Source organism: Cydia strobilella, chromosome Z (assembly GCF_947568885.1).
Source record: "Cydia strobilella chromosome Z, ilCydStro3.1, whole genome shotgun sequence".
Classification (NCBI taxonomy): domain Eukaryota; kingdom Metazoa; phylum Arthropoda; class Insecta; order Lepidoptera; family Tortricidae; genus Cydia; species Cydia strobilella.
This window is the reverse complement of record NC_086068.1, coordinates 653131-676237: the sequence shown is the minus strand read 5'-3', so window position 1 is coordinate 676237 and position 23107 is coordinate 653131. Positions and strand designations below refer to the sequence as shown.

Sequence of the window (23107 nt, the reverse complement as noted above, 5' to 3'; positions counted from 1 at the left end):
ATGATCGACAAATACGATAATATATAAAAGGATCGTAAATAAATAAAATAATAAATTTCATACTACATATGACTTTTTGCCTAGATGACTACAGATGGGCATGGGACGGGTGGGATGCGTAATTAAATCAAAAATGTCCTTTACGTCAATTTAGTTTTTATAGTTTTATGAGTAAGTGCCATGTTTTCTTCGCCAAACTTTTGTTGTAAGTACACTCGAGTCGCTTAACTTCAAACTCGGCCAACTCGGGTAAATCCATAAATGTGACGTTTTCAACCAAAAGGTACCACATTGTCGCTTGTCGATAAGGTTGATTTGTAATTGAAGCTATATGGAAATAGCGCCTTACTGACAAGCGACAATAAGTACCCTTTTGGTTGAAAATGGCACAAATATGTCAGATTATGCGATTTTGTATTAAGAAAAGGTAATAGGATAGATATTTGCTGAGGGTCGAATGGATTTACCCGAGTTTGAAGTTAAGGTACCTTAACAATGCAAATAAAAGACAGATTTGTGGTATTTTCTATAAAAAGGGACCTTATTGTTGATGGCGGTTACGCCATTATTAACGATGCTCCGATATAAATACAATGCCGCGCGACGCTGTGCGGCGTAAGCGCCATCGACAATAAGGTCCCTTGTCATAGAAAATGACCCATTTAACTTGATAGAGTTTGAAAAAACTTGATAATTGCTAATGCGTTCTCGTAAGTTCCTTGGTCACTCACAGACAGTGTCTCACATTCACTAGTGCGCTCACAAAGCGCAAAACTGTGGCTATGGACAATCCATAGAGTTTGGGCTGGGGGGGCCGCCCATGACGCTGTAGGGGGGGCTGTGGGGCGGCAGGGACTGGATGGAGCCCATGGGCCCGTGGTACATGTCCATCTCGAGCGAGGCGTCGGGCGAGCACTTGTCGGCCATCTTGCTCTCCTGCTTGGTGACCATCCGCCGCCATTTCGCCCGCGCGTTTTGGAACCAGACCTGGGGACAAAAACGTCTTGAGTCGTGTGTACAGCCTTATAAGGGAACTCGCTTGGCAGTAGTCGCTTTCGTTTTATGAATGCCTGGTTCGCGAAGCGCCGAATAAATTAATATCGCTTTATCAGATGTGCGGTGCTTATAAAATAATTATACATTAGGAATGATAAAAACTATATGTAGCGAGGCCTTATACGCTAAAGGGTTGTAAAGAAATAAAACTAACGTTGTATTATCATTTATATTTATTGCGTTGTATCATATATATATGCATTGTACATGAGTAGATTACAAATTCCTGCACTAAATGTGGTATTTTTTTATAAAAAGGGACCTTATTGTCGATGGCGTTGACGCCATTATAAACGATGCTCCGATATAAATACAATGCCGCGCGACGCTGCGCGGCGAAAGCGCCATCGACAATAAGGTCCCTTTTCATAGAAAATGCCCCAAATAGTAAAAGGGTAAACAACTTCTTTTTTGTTTTTGTTCTGTCCCATGATCCCATCATCCAGGCGACAACATAGCTAGTTAGAAGAAATATTAGAGCACTTGGTTATTTTAAAAACCATAAAATCAGTATTTGAGCGATCCAGGCGAACGTTTCCATAGCATGACGAGAAAAAGTCTATTCATCCGAATACTCAATTCCTTTTACAGCAACTATCATGTGACAAGGACAAAATAATAAAACACAATCAATACTCTCATGCTGTCCCTGTCACACGATGTTATGTAACATTATATAACAGCACCATAAAAAATCTGTTTTCTGATACACTCCGTTTTGAACCCCCGATGCAAAAAGAGCGGTGTTATATGTTTGACGTCAATGTCTGTCTGTCTGTGGCATCGTAGCTCTCAAACGTATGAACCAATTTCGATGTGGTTTTGTTTTACGTAAAAGTGAGTTTCCTTGAGGTTGTTCTTAGCTATGTTTGATAGAAATCGATCCAGCAGTTTGAAGAGTATAAGCTTTCGTTATTTTTTTAATCTAATAGTTATTTAATCTACTTACCTACTTACCAAGTTCCAGACGGATAAACAGACGAACGTGTGCCGACTACGGAAACATACAGATCCAAAAAGTGGGAACGATATTTAAAAATAAAACAAAACGGCCAAGTGCGAGTCGGACTCGCGTCCCAAGGGTTCCGTACATTACCCAATTTAAACAATGTATTTTTTATGTGAAATATCAAAATATCAAAATCATTTGAGATTCTCACAATGAGCTCTTTCATTTGATATGTAACGCGATATAGTTTGACACACTTTATTTTTTAATTTTCTCATTTACCCCCCAAAAGTGGCCCCCGTGTTTAAAATTAATATGTTTACGTTACATGTTCATCTTTGGGTCACAAACTTACATATGTGTACCAAATTTCAACTTAATTGGTCCAGTAGTTTCGGAGAAAATAGGCTGTGACAGACGAACAGACAGACAGACAGACAGACGCACGAGTGATCCTATAAGGGTTCCGTTTTTTCCTTTTGAGGTACGGAACCCTTAAAACTTTAGGAATAAATCTAGAAATCGCTCTTATAATTTCTCGACGCAGTGTATTTTTTAACGTACTTACAGATTATTTACGATCGAAAATTACATGAAAATTGCATGCGTTTTATTACTTTCTGTGTGGCTAAAAAATAAGTGCATTCCCGTTGCCAGGTAGGTTTTGGGATTATACTGAGCAACATTTACTATGGGACCAACCATGAAATCGAGAAAAAAATTACCCTCCCATAGAAAATGGACCAGCCAATGTATGAAACAGCCAAATTCTTTTTCGCGATTTCGTGGTTGGTCCCATAGTAAAAGTTGCTCAGTATAATCCCAGAACCTCCCTGGCAACGGGAATGCACTTATTTGTGATATTTTCTATAAAAAGGGACCTTATTGTCGATGGCGCTTACGCCATTATTAACGATGCTCCGATATAAATACAATGACGCGCGACGCTGTGCGGCGTAAGCGCCATCGACAATAAGGTCCCTTTTCATAGAAAATATCCCATTTTTTTGCCACCGTGTATACAAAAAATACATTTTTCTGTTAGCCCTCTCTTAATTCGAATTATAATTTGGCGTCATAATCGTAACTCGTAACAGAATTGCCAGTTAATTTTCGCCGCGATGGAAGCCTCTAGAGCGATTTTACATTGCCCGATCCGATATCGGATAAAAATATAATGTTAAGTATTTGTTTTTTTCTTCATTAATTTACCTAATCACTAAAAAATCTGCATGGAAAATAAAATGTTCACCTAAAAAAGGCGGAATTCATGCCATCCGACACAATAGGGAATATTACGCGAAACTCTGCAGGGGGCGCCACTACCACAATCTGAGGGTCTATCCCAAAACAAGAAAATCGAAATTTCGTTATATCTAACATCTCTGTTATTCTTGCATATTCAAGAGATAAAGAGGCAGATAGCGAAATTTCGGATTCGCGTTTCCCGGTAGGTTCTCTGCAAACAAACCGCCTTGATGCATTAATGTTATATTTTATTATCTGAAAACTTGTCAAAAAACCGGCCAAGTGCGAGTCGGACTCGCGCACGAAGGGTTCCCTACCATTACGGAAAAAAACAGCAAAAAAAATCACGTTTGTTGTATGGGAGCCCCATTTAAATATTTATATTTTTCTGTTTTTAGTATTTGTTGTTATAGCGGCAACAGAAATACATCATCTGTGAAAATTTCAACTGCCTAGCTATTACGGTTCATGAGATACAGCCTGGTGACAGACGGACAGACAGACGGACAGCGGAGTCTTAGTAATAGGGTCCCGTTTTTACCCTTTGGGTACGGAACCCTAAAAACGGTTAAAGGCACAGTTACTTTATGGTTTACTAAACGGGCTACTGCTGCACTGGTGGCAGAACATTGCAGTAATATCCCCTATTACATGACATGTCGGGGTCGTCAGCTGTCAAACCGATAACTTTTGCCTGTGTGCGTATATCCATAATGTTTGCTAGTGTGCGTGACCGCTAAAGCAGGGCCGGCGCCCTAGTACACCCCGCATTGTGGATGTCGGAGACGGATCGGAACGATATCGGATCAGACGATGTGAATACGCTCTTAAGGAGTCCACTGACTATCAGTCCGCCGGACGATATCAACCTGTCAGTTAGAACAAAAATTTGACAGTTCCGAACAACTGACAGGCTGATATCGTACGGTGGACTGATAGTCAGTGGGCCCCTTTAACCGGACTATCATCTCGTCCCAATTAGAGACGCGTGCGCAACGCAATCGGAGCGGCATTTAAAATACAGCTCGCGTATTAAACATGTTAACTTAGACGTAATTATCTTAATTTGTAATTAATACCTCATTTGAATTTATAAGGAGCTTGTTCGCTTTTTAATTTGCTCGGAGAATTTCCTTGGTTTCGGTTCTGCATTCCGTGCACGCTTACTGACAGACATAATTGCGTTGATACACATTACGGTTCTTAAACATTAGTTAGGTATAGACAAAAAATGCAAACTTGATGAAACAGATTTAAGCTGTCCTTTTTTTAACGGAGGTCAGATAGTGGTTTTGGCTGAATACCGAATACCGAATATTCGGCCCCTGTCTAGGCCGAAGCGCCGAATATTCACCGACCGAATATACGTCATAACATTTACACATTTTGAGTCACATTTATTATGAAAACTGTTCGCAAACAAAGCACGTTTGCTAAGATTGATTTCACAAAACGCAGTTTCTTAAAATGATCAACAATACGCCCCAGTAAAAAAATATCAGCGTATTATTGCGACATTCTGTATTCTGTGCTCTGCAAAAATTCATCGTCGATATTTAATTCGTCCTGAATACAAAAACCATTTGTGGTATTGTCTATAAAAAGGAACCTTATTGTCGATGGCGCTTACGCCATTATTAACGATGCTCCGATATAAATACAATGCCGCGCGACGCTGTGCGGCGCAAGCGTCATCGACAATAAGGTCCTTTTTTATAGAAAATGCCCCATTTGAATTTCTAAACCCACATAGTATCCTTCGCGAAATCAAAACAAACCGCGCTCTGTGGACTAAAAAAAACAAAAAAAAATAAAAAAGCGTAGTCTATTCTCCTGTCACAGTTTCAATAATAGGGTCCCGGAGCGCGGATTTTAAACTTTTAAACATTTAAACGTAGAACGCGTTCTCACGGCAGCGGACCAATCAGGGCGCGGGACGCGCCGCTGGCCCCGCCCACGCGGTATGGCGGCCGCCAAAACCGAGATAACATTTTGAAGTTTTGATCTATGGCACTGGCGATTTGTACATGTGTCTATTGTGTCTTAATTCAACACTAGATATAAATGACGACAGCTGTTGTCAGTTTCAATTGATAATAGGAAATGGTATTACAACTTGAAAATCATGTTACCTATCTGTTTACAACGGGGCAAAGTAGTTGTTTTAACCCTCGTGCTAATATTGATATCCGAGTAAGCGAGATTCCAAAATTGGGACTTTCTCCTTCAAATACTAATGAAATGAAAAGTAGAATTTTATCTACAAGAATGCAAATTTTGAGTTGGTTTCTCATTTTGACTTGTAAAATAGAATTTACTTCTAAATGATGATTTTCAATTGTAAAATCTACTTAATAGCGTTCAATGAGGGCGTTTAATTTCGCCGCTAGGGGCGCTAGTGTCTTTCAAAATGTTTGAAATTGTCAAATGCATAGAAGTTTTTTTATCGGGAATTTTCACTCCTTATTCATAATTGTGGTAAATCTTTGTCCATCTTTGATTAATTTTGGTAAACAATTGATACTTATAGCTCAATAAATATTAGTAGTTTAATAAAAGTGCCAACTAAAATATATGCAAAATTAAACAGGTTGAAAAAATCATTTAGACGTTAAAATACCTTTCTGTTATTGATTTGATAGAGATCTGTTTTTCTGGACCTATATCTACAGTGGCGCCAACTGGTGAGCACAAAAACGGGCGCCCTCATTGGATCTAGATTTTTAACGTTTTACAGTTACTATTTTCTATTTTCCCCGCGTTAGTGGGCAGGTAGGTAGTGGAAAAAATTGTGCTTCACCCGGAAGCAAAGTTTCCCCTCCCCCCTCATGCCTTGAAACCCTCGGACCCTCAAGATTGGAATCCTTCGCCTGCTCAGTTATCAATATTATTAGCACGAGACGTTAAACTTTGCCCCCTTGTCCAATTAATAATCACCGCAGAAGGAACAAACATACAAGCCTATTCACTAATATAGTAAAACTGCACCAAAGATAGATATAACTCCGTAATAGATGGATACAGTCTAAGGAAAAAACGTGCCTCGAAAATTTTATTCTCGATCAGAGGGCGCCACTAGTTTTGGCCTACACTCGTATAGAGGGCGTCGACGGTTTCGTTTGTTATTTATAATTTTAACGCATATCAGTGAAAGAACATGGGTCAAAATCATATAAAAATAATTAATGCAAATAAAAAAATCATTTATCCATATTTAAATACATTTTAACGTATTATTATAAATCTTCATTTTTAGTTTTAAAGTATGTCGATAGATGGCAGTGAATTTACAGTGGTTACAAAATTTACTATGACAGTACCGCTCTATCTTATTATATCCTCCTTAACTGCACTAAAGATCGTGTGTTTAATCTATAGTCGTCCAAACGAGACACCCCATTAGTCCCGGCGGCGCGACAAATGACGACTTAAAATAGATCCTATGACTCATATGTTACGAATCAATTTCGTTTGACGGCACCGTCCTAGGGATGGGAATTTGGCCGAAATGAAATTTCGGTTTTTAAATTTTATTGCGCGGGAAACCCTTTCTTACTTTGTGAGACGTGTTTGAAACTAAGGAAATTGTGAAAATACACCCCGGGACACTATGAGATCATATGGGGCATTTTCTATGAAAAGGGACCTTATTGTCGTTGGCGCTTATGCCGCACGTTTATGCAGTTACATATAAAACAAGATTCTTTCAGTTTACGAAGACACATTCTAACCAGCGGTTCATTTTCTATGGTGTGCCTGCGACTTATATATTGGTAAGAAAGGGATAAAACATAATTTAACTAAATCAGGCCCGTAAAGTTTTATGAATAAGGGGGCACGTAATTAACACGAAAAACATGTTAACGTTCGTGTGTAACCAAAACCGAAGCGACCCCTAGTGTAAATTTCATTCGTTATGTCTATTTTTGTATGGGATTTTGAACAGCGCGCCAAGCGGGAAGTTATGGAAACTCAAAATCCCATACAAAATGACACTTAACGCAAATGCGTATGTCACGTTACGCTATCGAATGAAATTTTTACTAAGTAGTAGTACTGATACCTAATCCAGAACCAGCAGCGGTATCATGGTCGCATTTTAATCACCTGTCATGCCATGTGTCACTTTCGCACTTACATATTTGTTAGAGCGTGACAGGCATGGTGACAAATACAAATACAAATAATTTATTGAAAAAAGTATTGTACAGAGGTTCATCTTAAAGACTAAGAGTTGTTAGTAGAGAAAATTTAAGTGGGTTACAAATGCCTGAAGTGGGTTACAAGAGCGCAAGGATAAGGAGCCGACCATCTTTATCATTTGTGACCAGTATAGGTACATACTGGTTTTTAGCAATGGGTGTGTAACGACCGACCCGTCAAAAAAAAAGGGCCCGTCTGAAAAAGCGCTGGGTATATATCCACATATATCTGGCAAAAGCTGAGACTGGTACCCATTGCCTATACTTACCACAAACAGACTTAGATCTAGTTTACTGTTCAATTTTCTTTTTTTTTCTGTGCATGTGCTCTATAATATTTCTGTGAAATTTAAGTGTATTGTGTTTTTTGTTTTGTCTCTTGTGCAATGTTTTTTTCTGGTATTGGCAATAAAACTTTTTTTTTATCTTAGCCCTACAGGTATCGCTGGTGCGACATGGTGGAGGCGGATCTGCGAGAAAAGTGGCGCCATGTCTCATTTTGGATCACTGAGCCCACGGAGTAGGATGGAGATGGCAAGTGGGCGTTCCCGTCTATCCGACAGTTAGTAGCGACCGACTCACTTTATGCACAGACTATGCTCAGTTGTTGTGTAAACTTCATGCTCGAATGACATTCACGTCGTACGTACGCTCGTCTAACAAAAATTGATAATTAAATTTAAAATGCCGTATTGTGCAGTATTAAGCTGCAGAAATCACAGCGGTTTAAAAAATCTTTCACGTGGAGGTATTTCCTATCATCGGTGGTTATTTATTTAAATATAATCCGATAAATACGAAAAATCTGTTTATTCTGCATTATTTACGAATGTTCGTTAAGTAAATCTATATTTTATCAGTTAGAACTTAGAGTTCACAATCCTTTGTCACTATTCTTTACGTTTATCTGGAATATTCGCTATCCTAAATGTCAAATAACTTCGCTACTCAGATGCTGCGCAATGTCGATATTTATATCGATAAAGTTAAAGTTACGATATTTCAAGTTTGATGTTTGGTTCGGTAATAAATTATTATTTTAGACACGTTTCTAATTATTATTTGGGATAATCAATGTCTTAGTAAATATGGCAGCTCTGGTCATCAAGCACTAAGTTAAGTCGGGGTCATTTCATGGCAACCTTTCAAACCTTCGTATTCCTTTACATACGTTTTTGTTTTTTACACCCATCATATTTTCATCGTTAATATAATTAGACTAGGTACTTAATGCACTTATGCGTACAATGCATGCAATGTGCCATGAATAAACGTTTTATATTTTCTATTTCTTTATTATCAATTATTGTAGGTTACCACAAGATGCCGATATTAAAAATAAATGGATCAATGCTACTCGGCAAGAAAATTAGTTTCCGCAAAAATATAGCACCGTTTGCTAGGAGCATTTCTTAGAGAAAGATTTCTGGGGATGAACTTGCCATACATCTCATCTAGCGTCCACACGCCTAAAACTTAGTTACTAATTTAGTAATTATTAGTGACATTCGGGCTCACTAAATTAATAAAAAGTGTTCCGTACCACGCAAACTAGCGTCAAATATTGGAATTTTGCCGCCCCCCTTCCTGATTTGATAGGTCACAATCTTACAATCAAATCAAGTGGGATCGATGAGCCAGTTTCATGTATGCTTTCACACCATACAATTAATTTGACAATTTAATCAGGTTGTCCCGTCTAGATTGGCCTTAAATGCTGCTACAAGTAAATATATTGTTAAAGACGAATACTTACCTAAGTAAGTAATTACAGATTTGTGATTACAAAATAACAGCAATACCGACCAGCAATATAGACCTTTAAAGAACTATGATTTTATCTGTTTGACTTTAAGATATATTAAATGTTCACATTAACAACCTAGTTGGTCAATTAATAAGAAACAAATTTCTAGTTAGACATTTGTTGTACTGTACTACATATTATTTTTCATACAATCACGATTATCACTACCTATATTATAATCATAAATAAAGTTTCATCTAAATGTGTTAAAACATACGGTAATGAAATATCAATACCTAACTGAACACACAAATATCGATAAAACACTCCGATTACACTGTCCCCTCCCTATATCGTCGAATGGAAAGAAGTTCCAACGGTTAGCTACTCGCAGGCGTGTAGAGATCTCGAAAACACCAGTGTAACGTGACCGTGAGATCCGTAACAAACCATGCGTAATTAGACCTTACTTATACTGGTTTTTTAGCCCTTTTCTCGTCTGTAATAAGTAAATGATTTTAAAATTATATAAAATAACGCCATCTGGTGTTGAGTAGTTGTATTAGGTGAACGTTGAGCGAGCTTTTGTGAGATGAATGAGATAATGAAAGAGTCGTATGTCATATAGCTTTGACATTATATTTTAAACCGTCACTCATGTAGCCTAAGTTGATATTCGTTCGAGAAATGTCCACCGGTAATAACCTTTTGGTATGGAAAGTTGCTACGAATCAGAGCAATTTTGTAAGTGTGTGACGTATTTTAACGTGGCTATGAATGTGTGAGTTTAGCGACACTGGTTTTCATACTAAATAGGAGTCATTTCACATCCACTAGTTTATTAATTCGTGACTGAGCCAAACGGAGTAAAGTGCTGAGACCAAAACTGAAACCGAGACGGGCATGCAGCGCCCATCACTATTTGAATCATTTCGCCGAGTCAAATAAAATAGTAATAACATAATGCGCAACAATTTAGTTCAGCTTTATCTAATTGTCTGATAAAATAACAGATTTTATCACGTCGGGGTCCCCATTATGTTCAGCGTTGGAGGTAATGGCGACCAAATGAAAGCAGGGATACTAATAATCCAGCCTTCTGTTAACATTAAACCTAGATTATTAGTCCCTGCTTTCATTTGGTCGCCATTACCTAAAGCATAGAGTAACTTATACTATTTTTAGAGCGGTACTGTGATAGTAAATTTTGTAACCCCAGTAAATTCACTGCCATCTGTCGACACACTTTAAAACTAAAAATGAAGATTTATAAATATACGATAAAATGTATTTAAATATGGATCAATGATTTTTTTTTATTTGCATTAATTATTTTCATGATTTTGACCCATGTTCTTTCACTGATATGCGTTAAAATTGTTAAATAACAAACGAAACCGTCAACGCCATCTATACGACAGTAGGCCAAAGCTAGTAGCGCCCTCTGAACGAGAATCAAATCCATCTATTACGGAGTTATATCTATCCTAGAGACCCTACAGTCATATTTAGTTGTGGGTTGCTAATGTTGACAATACGTTTGACACAACACCGCCTAGATGGCTGGCAGGCCGATTGTAGCGTTTCTCCAAAAACTTCCTGCCTAGCACAGCTAATTTGTGGAATAAAGTGTCGCATGCGGTATTTCCGGACCACCACAGAATAAGTAGTATTATCATACAGAACGGCCACGCACCGCCCCGCCCCGACTCGAATGACCTCGCCCCGCGACAGCAGATTGACGGCCGTTTGCCGGCCGCTCAGTACTGTTTTTAAGCAACTTACACAATGACGCATGCCGCGTGTACAGACGTGCCGTTCAAGTGATTTGTGAAGTATATCGTGTCCGCCCTGTGACCTTCAAAGTTTAAACCTTCAAGAAAAAAACGATGTCCCATCTTAAGACGAATGGGGACGACCGCCTCGAAACCGGTTTTCCATACAAACGTATTCCCCATTTTCCTCTCTGGGTATTAACATTATTGACCCATTGTCTTAAAGCAATACAAAAGACAAATGATGGTCAAAAGGCATCCGCACCTTACTGACGAAACGCTGGAGCGTTTGGAGCTTGGAAGGTCAAACAAAATGGCAACACATAGTGACGTCACTGTCTCAAGTGACAAAGCAAAGTTACTTGGAAGCCGTTTCGACGTACCTATGGAAAATAAGGAAATTGCGGTTGTGTCGCTGAAATGCACTATTTTTTTTATATAGAATTTAAGGAATCGTATATATGTGACGTTTTCAATCAAAAGGTACCACATTGTCGCTTGTCGATAATGTTGATTTCTGATTGAAGCTATATGGAAATAGCGCCTTACTGACAAGCGACAATAAGTACCCTTTTGGTTGAAAATGGCACATATGGTACCGTTAGTTTTTTTCCTATTTGAAAGTTAAAAAAAAAAGTTTTTTTTTTCGAGACATGAGGCCTTGTATTTTTTTATTTATTTTTTTAAATAAAATTTAAGGAATCGTATGGTACCGTTATTTTTTTCCTAAGTTTAAAAAAAAAATTTTTTTTCGAAACAGGTAAGTTTTTATTATTCTTATATATTTTTTTATTTCCAATTTATTGCTCATTTTCTATATATTTAACTAGATTTAGTTATAAAATTCAACATCTGTCAACTACCCTATTTTAGTTTTATTCGAAAGAATTTTTGCGCAAGCTGAAAGAGTCATTTCGCGCTCGGCCAATAGACTGTCAAATATTTTTGCACGCTCCGTCGTGCAGATATTATTGCACGCGACTGCATTGCGTGTCTGTCGTGTGGCGTGATGTGTCAAGGTCTCGTAACATATTATAATTTTGCGCTTTAACTTTTTCATTTGAGAACGGATGTTGTGCCCAGTTTTTGCGCATGTTACCTGTTACGCTGTTAGCTACCAACAATTATGCTTAAATATGAATATTAATGTAGGTATTGTGTTGGAACCCTGTTGTCATGAGGGGATTAAATGTGGTATTGTCTATAAAAAGAGACCTTATTGTCGATGGCGCTTACGCCATTATTAAGGCGGTTCCCTGAGCCAGAAGGCGAAAAATCTCCTTATATAATCATGTTTTTCTATGAGGCGTTGATATTCGTAGACGTGGAAAAAATATATGTAGTTCTTGACTATATTATCTTTAACAACATAGCTACACACGAATACACGAATTATGACACTTCGCTCGATACAATTAATTCCCAAAGTAACCTCTAACTCGGACTTTTAATCCTACTTTACTCGGTTATTTATTATGTGACCCCAATAACTAAACAAAAAAAGAAGAAAAAACAATCTTAACAAATAGTAATTTCATAGCTTTAGAATTTCGATATTGTAAGGTAACGTTTTTAAAATAAATAAAAACCGACAAAATTCGATCAAAATTGACACTTGGCGCGTATGTTCTTTCCCGTTCTTTCTTGCGAAATGTGACAAAGACAGAGGCAAACCGATGGAACAGCCTTAACGATGCTCCGATATAAATACAATGCCGCGCGACGCTGTGCGGCGTAAGCGCCATCGACAATAAGATCCCTTTTTATAGAAAATGCCCCAAATAAACACATAGATTTTACTTTTAGCCTTAAGTCCTGCAGTCTGCAAGTCTCATCATTAAGTTAATTGCTATAGCAATAAACACCGATAGTACATATTTCGGTACAAAATGTTAAGATGCCCCCCGCTTTCAAATTTGAATGCTCACGCGGAGTATTCTGACAGTCCATAGAGTTGTAAATAGTCTGTTCAGAACTGACAGCAAATATTTATTATGTGCAAAAAATGAACAAGAGGCCTCTAGAACATGGAGACTGTATAAAGGAGCCAAATCTCTATGTATGAAAAGTGTCCATCAAAAAACAGTAATTAGGCGGCGCCACCATACACCGAAATACTACCTAAAACAACCTACGTAATTTGGTCGGGTTATTTGTTGCCTTATATGGTTCATGTTATACTCATGTCCCAGAGCCTAACTAGCGCCACCGGAGAGATTAGGAACTATTATTTAAAGCTTAACGCGGTCACTTTTACAACAATTCAGCCATTAGAGAATGCGATCCTTTCTATACCATCCATACTCTAGAAGTTTAGGAATATGACGTTTAAAAAAAGCTGGGACTTAGGTTAGAAAGTTGAAGGGTCATTGTGCTAGTTTTCGTCCAGCTCTACTTAGTTTTCGTCCACTGGACGAAATTTAAATATAAATCTACATTGCTGCACAAATTTGGACAGAGCTATCCTTAATATCTCAACAAAATCTACATAAAAATTATATTTCGCAAGTAGCAAATTAAAAATTAAATATATGTGGTATTTTATATAAAAAGGGACCTTATTGTCGATGGCGCTTACGCCATTATAAACGATGCTCCGATGTAAATACAATGCCGAGCGACGCTGTGCGGCGTAAGCGCCATCGACAATAAGGTCCCTTTTCATAGAAAATGCCCCATATTTACCTACTAAAGAGTGTAATAAGTTATTAATAACATTATGCAAGCGCAATAACCCTAACTAATACGAATGAATGAATCACGTCCACAAGTAGGTAGAATGTTTGCAAGTTTTTTCGGCTTCTAATTCCTATAATAATAAACAATCAAAAAAGTTAGTATGCATCAAATCTTACAAATATTTTACCCATAATATCAATGTCCAGAGAGGAAAATGGGGACTACGTTTAAATCGGCTATATGGTTAACTAAAGACACTTATGGATTTGAGAGAAGCATACGGTCATGGACACCTGCAACACTAGATTGGTTGCGAATGCGTTGCCGGTCTTTAAGCTGGGAGTATGTATTTTTTTTTAAGGTCGTATTGGTTCAGAAATACCGCGGGGACAGTTCATTCTACAGTTTAGCTGTGCAATGCAGAAAGTTTCTTACCTCAGTCACAGGGCGGACTATACATCAAAAATCACTTGAATTTCTATGTGTGAACGGCACGTCTGTACACGCGGCATGCGTCATTGTGTAAGTTGCTTAAAAATAATACTGAGCGGCCGGCAAACGGCCGTCAATCTGCTGTTGCGGGGCGATAATTCGAGTCGGGGCGGGGCGGTGCGTGGCCGTTCTGTATGATAATACTATTACTTATTCCGTGCCTCAGTACGTGGAAACTATTTTCACTTGACGAAGTAGGTTCATCCGTCAAAGTCCGATGTCCGATACGGTGATGTTATCTCTGTGACAAATAGTAACTGACGTTAACGTCTCATTCAACTCTAGGCGACACGGGCTAACTCGTATCGTGCTTCTTGAGACGGGGCTAACGCATAATTGTAGCTTTGAGGCCGGTGTCGATTTTAGTCGCAAAAATGTAAAATTGATAGATTTAGTCGGTGAAATTGTACACCTTTTGTTACCTAATTGAAATAACAAGTACTGGTTTCGTTTAGCACGTCTTCTTATCTTACCTTTTATCAGATCAATTTTTTGAAAACAGACTCACTAAATTAGTAATGTTTGCTTTTTGAATGGACGTTTAGGTAAACGCGCGTAAAACACTGATTTTGTCGCTCTTATTTGTAAATTTCGTAAAGTTTGGACGGCTAAACATGGTAATTTTGTATTACACATATCCTGTACTTGACGTTTATTAGACTACATTTTTATTATTATGACTTTGAAGTAGTGTAAATGAAAGTTAGACGAAATTAATTTTCTCCAGAAATTACTTCAAAACAAGTGACAATTTCTCTGAAAATCGACTTAATTTCAACGTAATTTTGATACTTAAACAATCTACAACATTTGCTGAAACTATTCTTATACATCAATTTGTATAATTTACCACCATATTTTTTTTATGATTTTTTAAAAACTGCCCCTTCTTTTCATATATTCCGGTGACGCACGCTCGCGACCTCATTATTAAAAGGCAAGATGAGAAGACGTGCTAATAGAAACCAATACTTGTTATTTAGATATTACGTAACAAAACGTGTATAATATCAACAACTAAATCTATCAATTTTAAATTTTTGCTCCAAAATCGACTACGGCCTCTTAATTAAGAGCCTGCAAAAATTCACACAGAAACTAAATTATTTTTGAAAAGGCAAACTAACCGAAATCTTAACAGCTGGTTAATGTTTGCGCGATAAAATAAAAACATGTCTAATTTTCTTTAGAAAGATTTTTTTTGTGACACTGGTGCTGCAGTTGTCCATCGGTGACGGTCATTGCTCCTTGCGGGTGCCAGACTTTGACCATTATTTGTGACTTTTGTATTGCTTTATGACAATGGGTCCCATACAGACATTTGATCCTCACAACAAACCTGATCGATTGATACCATTAAAAAAAATGTGGAATACCTTTTACTGCTATTTTCAGAAGTAATATCCAAATTTTTTTAAACGCCCTTTTCCCAATTACTAAATAATTATTAGATAGTTAAATTGTAAAATGATGTGCGTGGAGCTCCCCTCTACTCGTTAATTAAATGTAAAACATTCCAGCTCCGCGATCAAAGCCCGAATGTGTAAATAAAACCTCCTCATTTCTGATTAATGACGACTTTTCCTTAAATAAATAATACTGAAAATAAATAACGCGGATAAATTAGGTGCTCGCGTCGGCTCTCCCGAAACCCCTCAACAGCAACAAGTGTGTTTTTGTATGAAAGTTGTTGGTGGTTAGGTCGTTTCGGTATTGCGGTGTTGGCGCAAGTTCGCGCCACCGAATGACAAATGTTACCTTTTGAGCGCTTGCAACGGAAATCATCCCGCGCACAACGTCATGCTCGCGACTAATTACTAGACATTTGATTATGATCACTAACAACTTAATTTGTACTTTAAAACTAAGGTACAGAGTCGTTTTTAGTTTGAGAAGTTTTAACAAATCTTTCAAGCTGTGATTGAAGAAATTTGAATGCTATATAAAGGTGTTAGAGTGGGGTTTGGAATGGAGGTTTTGGTTTATTATTGTCACGAAATGTACTTAAAAGTAAAATGATATCAGAGCGGGAGCGAGGTGTGACCGCCCGATACTAATTGTAGGGAATATTTGTGGAGATCAGTGCGTGAAAACGGTCTCGAAATAGAATCAAAATGGCACCTTTTTTGGGTTTTATTTGATTTTAATTGCGCGGGAAGAGGTTCGGGAGTACGAGTATATCTTGTGTTAATAATATAATAATTATAAATATCTCTTGACTTGTATCTGTATGGTAGGTTAACTACAAGTTTTTCTGAGATTTTGCCAAGTGTATTTTAAACTTGGCGGAAAAAAAGAATAGAATGCGAAACAACGATGTACTCGTAGGTAAGTTAAAACTTATGTTTTGAAATTATTACATTAATTTTTGTAATCGTACCTACGTATTTTTATAACAATTGTATGTAAGTACAACCTAATACTGTTTATTAGTAAAGGTTTTTTTAACATCTAATAGGTAAATACACACACCAGTAGGTAGGGTAGGTAGGTGCACACTATGTGACATTGGCTTAAATTAAAATGTATAATTAGAAATAGTGAAAAGTTTGTTGTATATATTTAATGAATAAAATTTTTTTTTTTTTACTAGCCCATTATGGTGTCCCACTGGCAAAGGCCTCTCCCCTTGTTTTCCACGACTCCCGATATAGTGCCTCCTATATAAAATAATAAAAATATAAATAAATATAAATTAAATAAATAAATAGGTACTTACGCTAATTACATGTTGATTTACTTTAAAACAATGGATCGTTTCCTTTAAATAGTATTTTAAAAGTGTACACTTGCTATTTATATTAAAACTTCAATTAAACGAAATAAAAATAACACAATTAGTAATTTAAATGGTGTAGTTAATATACTTAATGTATTGACCTTTATTTTAATTGCAGCGATTAAATTGATTAACCGATTAAAAGTAATCGATTGAAGTGATTAACGATTGATAATGTCCGATTTAAGTCCGGTAGCCGTGACCGATGGTGCTATAATCAGAACATAGACACTCGCATTACCTACTTGGACGTCTTAAAAAAAACCGGCCAAGTGCGAGTCGGACTCGCGCACGAAGGGTTCCGTACCATTACGGGAAAAAACAGCAAAAAAATCACGTTTGTTGTATGGGAGCCCCATTTAAATATTTATATTATTCTGTTTTTAGTATTTGTTGTTATAGCGGCAACAGAAATACATCATCTGTGAAAATCACGGTTCATGAGATACAGCCTGGTGACAGACAGACAGACAGACGGACAGACGGACAGCGGAGTCTTAGTAATAGGGTCCCGTTTTTACTCTTTGGGTACGGAACCCTAAAAAGACGCAACTATCAAGGATTGATCAAGGATAGAAAAAGGGGATATTAGTCCAAAACTGACACGGGGTAAAACAAGGACACGGCAGTAAGTATAAGTAAGCGTTTTCTAAAATAAATATAGATCACTTGGTTCTCACAGATCCTGGTGTTTAAAGGGTTCTTTCAACTCAGAATCACTAGCATATTCAATCCCGATGATAAAAAACCGGCCAAGTGCGAGTCAGACTCGCGCACCGAGGGTTCCGTACTTTTTAGTATTTGTTGTTGTAGCGGCAACAGAAATACATCATCTGTAAATTTCAACTGTCTAGCTGTCACGGTTAATAGCCTGGTGACAGACAGACAGACGGACAGCGGAGTCTTAGTAACAGGGTCCCGTTTTTACCCTTTGGGTACAGAAACCTAAAAACGGAGTCTATGTACGGAGTTTCATAGTACTAATAATTTCAAATATGTTCTCCGTACTTTTTTGGAACTTTTACCTGTATGTGGCATTTTCTATGAAAAGGGACCTTATTGTCGTTGGCGCTTACGCCGCACAGCGTCGCGCGGCATTGTATTTATATCAGAGCATCGTTTATAATGGCGTAAGCGCCGTCGACAATATGGTCCCTTTTTATAGAAAATATCACTTAATAGATTGATTAGTCATTAGTACCATTCGCCTCTTCTTAAACTGCTAGAGCTAGGTATAATTAGTCTTACTCGTGTGTGACAGTGACAGCGAGATGAATTGCTCAACGCCCGAACGATTTGTCAACTATTTCACCTATTTTTAGCTTACAACCTATATTAGAATTACGATCTGTATATCATTGACAGAGAAAAAAGAGTAATGATTTTAGTGTCACAAAACTATATACAACACTATTAAGTATACATACTAAACTAACTACTTAAGGGGCCTACTGACTATAATATGGGGCATTTTCTATGAATAGGGACCTTATTGTCGATGGCGCTTACGCCGCGCAGCGTCGCGCGACATTGTATTTATATCGGAGCATCGTTAATAATGGCGTAAGCGCCATCGACGATAAGGTCCCTTTTTATAGAAAATACCACATATGATGATAGACTTAGCTAGGGTTGCCATATGGAAGAATTAAATGTTCTGATAAAAATCCTGACATCACCCTAAAAATCCTGACATTTCTTGTAACAGAGATTTGGCGTGGCGGCGGGCGCGATGCGCTCGTTTTCCTAAAAATCCTGATATTTCTTATAACAGAGATTTGGCGGAGCTTTAACGACGCCCCGGCGGCGCGATGCGCTCGTTTTCCTAAAAATCCTGACACTTGCCAAGTCCGGCCGCCATCTGGACAAAGGGCCAACAATCCTGACATGTCCGGACAAATCCTGACGTATGGCAACCCTTCCTTTAGCTTAAGACATTTTTATTAAATGTAGAATTATATAATCTATTTGAAAAACAGTGAGAGAGTTTTCCGCCTTAAATTAAAATATCTTTTCTATCTGTGCAGTCCGCCGAAAGATATCGGCCTGTCAGTTAGAACAAAAATTTGACAGTTCCGGACAACTGACAGGCCGATATCATCCGGCGGACTGATAGTCAGTGGGCCCCTTTATATGTATACCTGTGTATATTTAGTTAAGGTTTATTATGTAATTGTGATATTTTCTATCAAAAGGGACCTTATGCCATTATAAACGATGCTCCGATATAAATACAATGCCGCGCGACGCTGTGCGGCGTAAGCGCCAACGACAATAAGGTCCCTTTTCATAGAAAATGCCCCAATTTATCTCACTTATATTTATATTTTCTATGTTTATTTATTTTACTTTTATTTTTATTTTTGACGGGCTCCTAAGTCCTAACCTTGTCAATATTAGCGACCCTGCATACTGCCAATACAGCAGGAGGTGGTCGATTCCTGGTAAAGGCATTTTTTTGTATGTTTATATGTTCTGGATGCTTTCTATGAATAGGTGTACAAAAGGGTACACGGTTACACTTAGTTTACTGTGGGACTATTTAGGTCGATAATTGTCCTATACTTAATATTTGTGGTATTTTCTATAAAAAGGGACCTTATATGGCGCTTGCGCCATTATAAACGATGCTCCGATATAAATACAATGCCGCGCGACGCTGTGCGGCGTAAGCGCCAACGACAATAAGGTCCCTTTTCATAGAAAATGCCCCATTTATTTATTTATCCGTTGCATGTAGGTACTCGGTTAATAATTAATATCTATAATAATAAGTACGTAGTTTAGGTAACAGAAATTCGCAATATCTATCACTATTTCGCAACGAAATTTCCTACAAAAAAAGTGTGTGCGTGTAATCTTTACGCGCGATTGAAGTAAAACTTCTTTGACAATGACGTTTATCGCTATGTTGGCACTTTGACGTGTGTCCTATTGTGCGTGTGCCACTACTGGGCGTTACTTCCGTCAGAAAAAAATCAGTTACCCTCTAGTCGCGCCTAAAGAAGTTTTACTTCAAAAAAAATTGCTAAAGCATCCCTTGTTATTAAAATAGGTACTCTTTAGACTTTCCACACATAACTATTCCCCTAATTAGTACACGTGGCCGTACACCGCCCCAACACTTACCGTTACGAATACTGTTTAATCACAACTTTATTCTCTCAATGATAAGGTTCAGAACCGCCCGGCAGAGCAATTAGTGGGCGCCACATATTTTAAGAGCGCGGATGAATTATGCTTTGATTTGTCAAATTGTGGAGATATTTCTGTTTGAGGTGAAATGGGGGGATTCGACTAGTGTTGGTGGGAAATCGAATCATTTGAGTCGAGTTACGAGACTGCAGTAAATAAAGTTTTGTATTTGTAAGACTCGAGTCTCCCAATAAGGTCTCCGTCAACAATTTTGTATGTTTTATCTTAATACTAGTAGCAGTAAAATAAGCATTAAGGGAGTGAAATGTAGACATATGTTTTTCTCTGTATTTATTTATGCATTTAATAACTAAAAAAACGATAAATAACGCAAATAAGACGGACTTAATGCCAATGGCCCTCTCATGCAGGTGTTTATGTTAAAGGCGCCTTCCGACATCCGATATCGGAAAGGCGCTTCCGATAAATCCAGCCATGTCAGAGCCCCCGTCAGCTGTCTGACCGAATATTTGTTTGTGTGCGTATGTGTAGGCATAATGCTTGTTGTAGTGTACGTGACCGCTAAAGGGCGCCCGGGCGCGCCCCCGCGGCCTGACTACGCGGATGTAAGATCCTCTACATCCGATATCGGATCGCGGACAATGTGAAAACGCTCTAAAGCCAGGAAAATAGAAGGGGAGAAATGATATGACGCGCGTGGTTTACTAATGTATTGCCAAAAATCGTTTCCCAAAGTATTACTTCCCAAACTATTTTACGCAAATTATCATTTGGCAAAATTTCATTTCGCAAATTTTCATCACCTAACCTAACCCAACCTTGTACGTCATTTTCATTTCGCAAGTATATGGTTGCGAAATGAAATGGTTGCGAAATAAAAACTTGCTAAAATTTCATTTGGGAAATGAAACTGATGCCATAAGCTTATTGGAAGGTGAAATTTGGCGAAAAATATTTTGGCTAAACGGCGGTATCCCGGCGCGCGTGTAATTTGCGACTGAAGAAATGGCCATCACGCGCGTTATTTCGTATCTCAATTTGAAAATATTCATCTGTTTAAAATTTGACTTGTCAGGTGCCTCGGTTATATCTTATATCACTGGCTAGTTTTTAGTAAAATTATACTGGTGTCGTATAAATTGAGATTCAGATCACAGCACAGACGACGTACTGAAAATACACGAAAATTATACATGTTTGCGTGATTTTAGCCAACTTAACCTATTAGACCTATTAGATGCGTAGCTGTAGCTGCGTTTAAAATGTATGAAAACATAGCATAGCACATCTCTGGAGTCTAATATCCTTGCAAATATATGTATAAGAAAAACAGTTTATTTAGCTCGGGGCTAGACAAACAGTATCAGGATTCCATACAAGTGATAGTCTTACGGCGCGAATTGGGAACTAAATTGGGGCATTTTCTATGAAAAGGGACCTTATTGTCGATGGCGCTTACGCCGCACGGCGTCGCGCGGCATTGTATTTATATCGGAGCATCATTTATAATGGCGTAAGCGCCATCGACAAGAAGGCCCCTTTTTATAGAAAATACCACAATTAGAGATTCACTAGATGTTGCATAGCGCCGCAATATTTTTTGCGACCGCCATAAGGTACCTTTACCCGTGGGTCACATATATTTACTATTTTATATCTAGTGAATCTCTAATTCGAATCGCGCCGTTACAGTCTTAACCCGGTGATAGTCTTACCCCCCCCCCCCCCCCCCCCCCCTGAAATGTCACAAATGTCACAGAAATCAAATTACTTACTTACTTCGCTGGCTCAGCGACCCGAAGTGGATCTTGGCCTCCGATACGATACTAGGTTTCGCCATTTGTTCCTATCCTGTGCGATCCGACGCCATTCAACCGCCTGGATGTCACATAGGTCCGTCTGGACCTCATCGATCCACCGGTACCTAGGCCTTCCGGCCGGACGTCTCCCAGTTAGTCGCCCCAGATAAGCTTACTTGCCCGTACAATTTCCGTCGCAAATCTTAATTTCACAGACAAGACATACAGACTATTCTGTATGTAAGACCGTGTTGTGAAAAAAAAAACCATGCGCATCTGTGCTCCATTATAGTCTGTATCTAATGGATTGGATACACCGCGGCGCTTGTACGATTTAGAACTGTACCGGACTTAATTTCTGTGTACACTTTATCTACAAATTGTGTCAAAAACATATCAAAGTAAATGAAACTTTATAGCCGTAAGAATAGGGTATAAAATCGAATGGTTTGGGAAGTTTTTCGGCACTTTAAAATGTTGTATGCGCGCGTCTTCAAACGGAGTTTGAGTGAACAATTATCGAGTTTTTTAATTTTCGAATTTGGAGCATCTTTTGTTTTAGTCGGTTTTCTCTTGCGTTTGTTTTTAGGGTCTCGTACCAAAAAGGTACAAAAGGAACCCTTATGGTGCGGCTCTGTCCGTCCATCTGTATGTCACATTGCTAAATATCTCGAGAACTACTTAAGCTATCGATTTGAAATTTGAAATAGTCATGAAGAACGCTAACCAAAACAACATTGAAATTGTAATTTTTTAATATACGCAAAACGCAGAAAATGTGTTTTACTTTTTTTTTCTTAAAACATCACTTACTTGCGTCGTTCTGGGAATACGTAATGACAGCGCGACTCGACTGAAAGCGTAAGGACGTAAGGGACACTTAACTAGCGGCTCTTACGTCCTTTTACCACACATTGGTCGTATATTTTAAAGCACACAGCAAAACCGACCTTAGCTCTTCAACGATAAAGTTCGATTTCCAGCTATAATAAGGATTATCAATTTGAAAGATTAATACATCTTAATCTGCGAACCGTCAAGTACGAAACAGATTTTCAGTCGAGTGATACCACTTTGTCGGCTGTTAATAAGGTGCTACTAGTATTAAGATTCCGTGAGAAATCGACCTTATTGACAACAAACAAAACGGTATATTTAGTCGGCACAAATTGTCCTTTACGTCACATTTGTTTAATGATCGCAACTGCCAAAAAGGCGCAACGGA

At 38.1% G+C, this 23107-nt stretch overlaps 1 protein-coding gene across 2 annotated transcripts in view; it reads right to left on the bottom strand.

Annotated features, from left to right (window-relative positions):
- Positions 1–718: 718 nt before the first annotated feature.
- LOC134754558 (protein apterous-like) overlaps positions 719–23107 on the bottom strand; it is a 130831-nt gene continuing 108442 nt past the window's right edge. For both annotated transcript variants that reach the window (XM_063690870.1, XM_063690871.1), the window contains one exon: positions 719–987. In XM_063690870.1, the coding sequence (XP_063546940.1) occupies positions 781–987 (207 nt within the window). In that variant the 3' untranslated portion in view covers positions 719–780. The remainder of the gene's footprint in view (positions 988–23107) is intronic.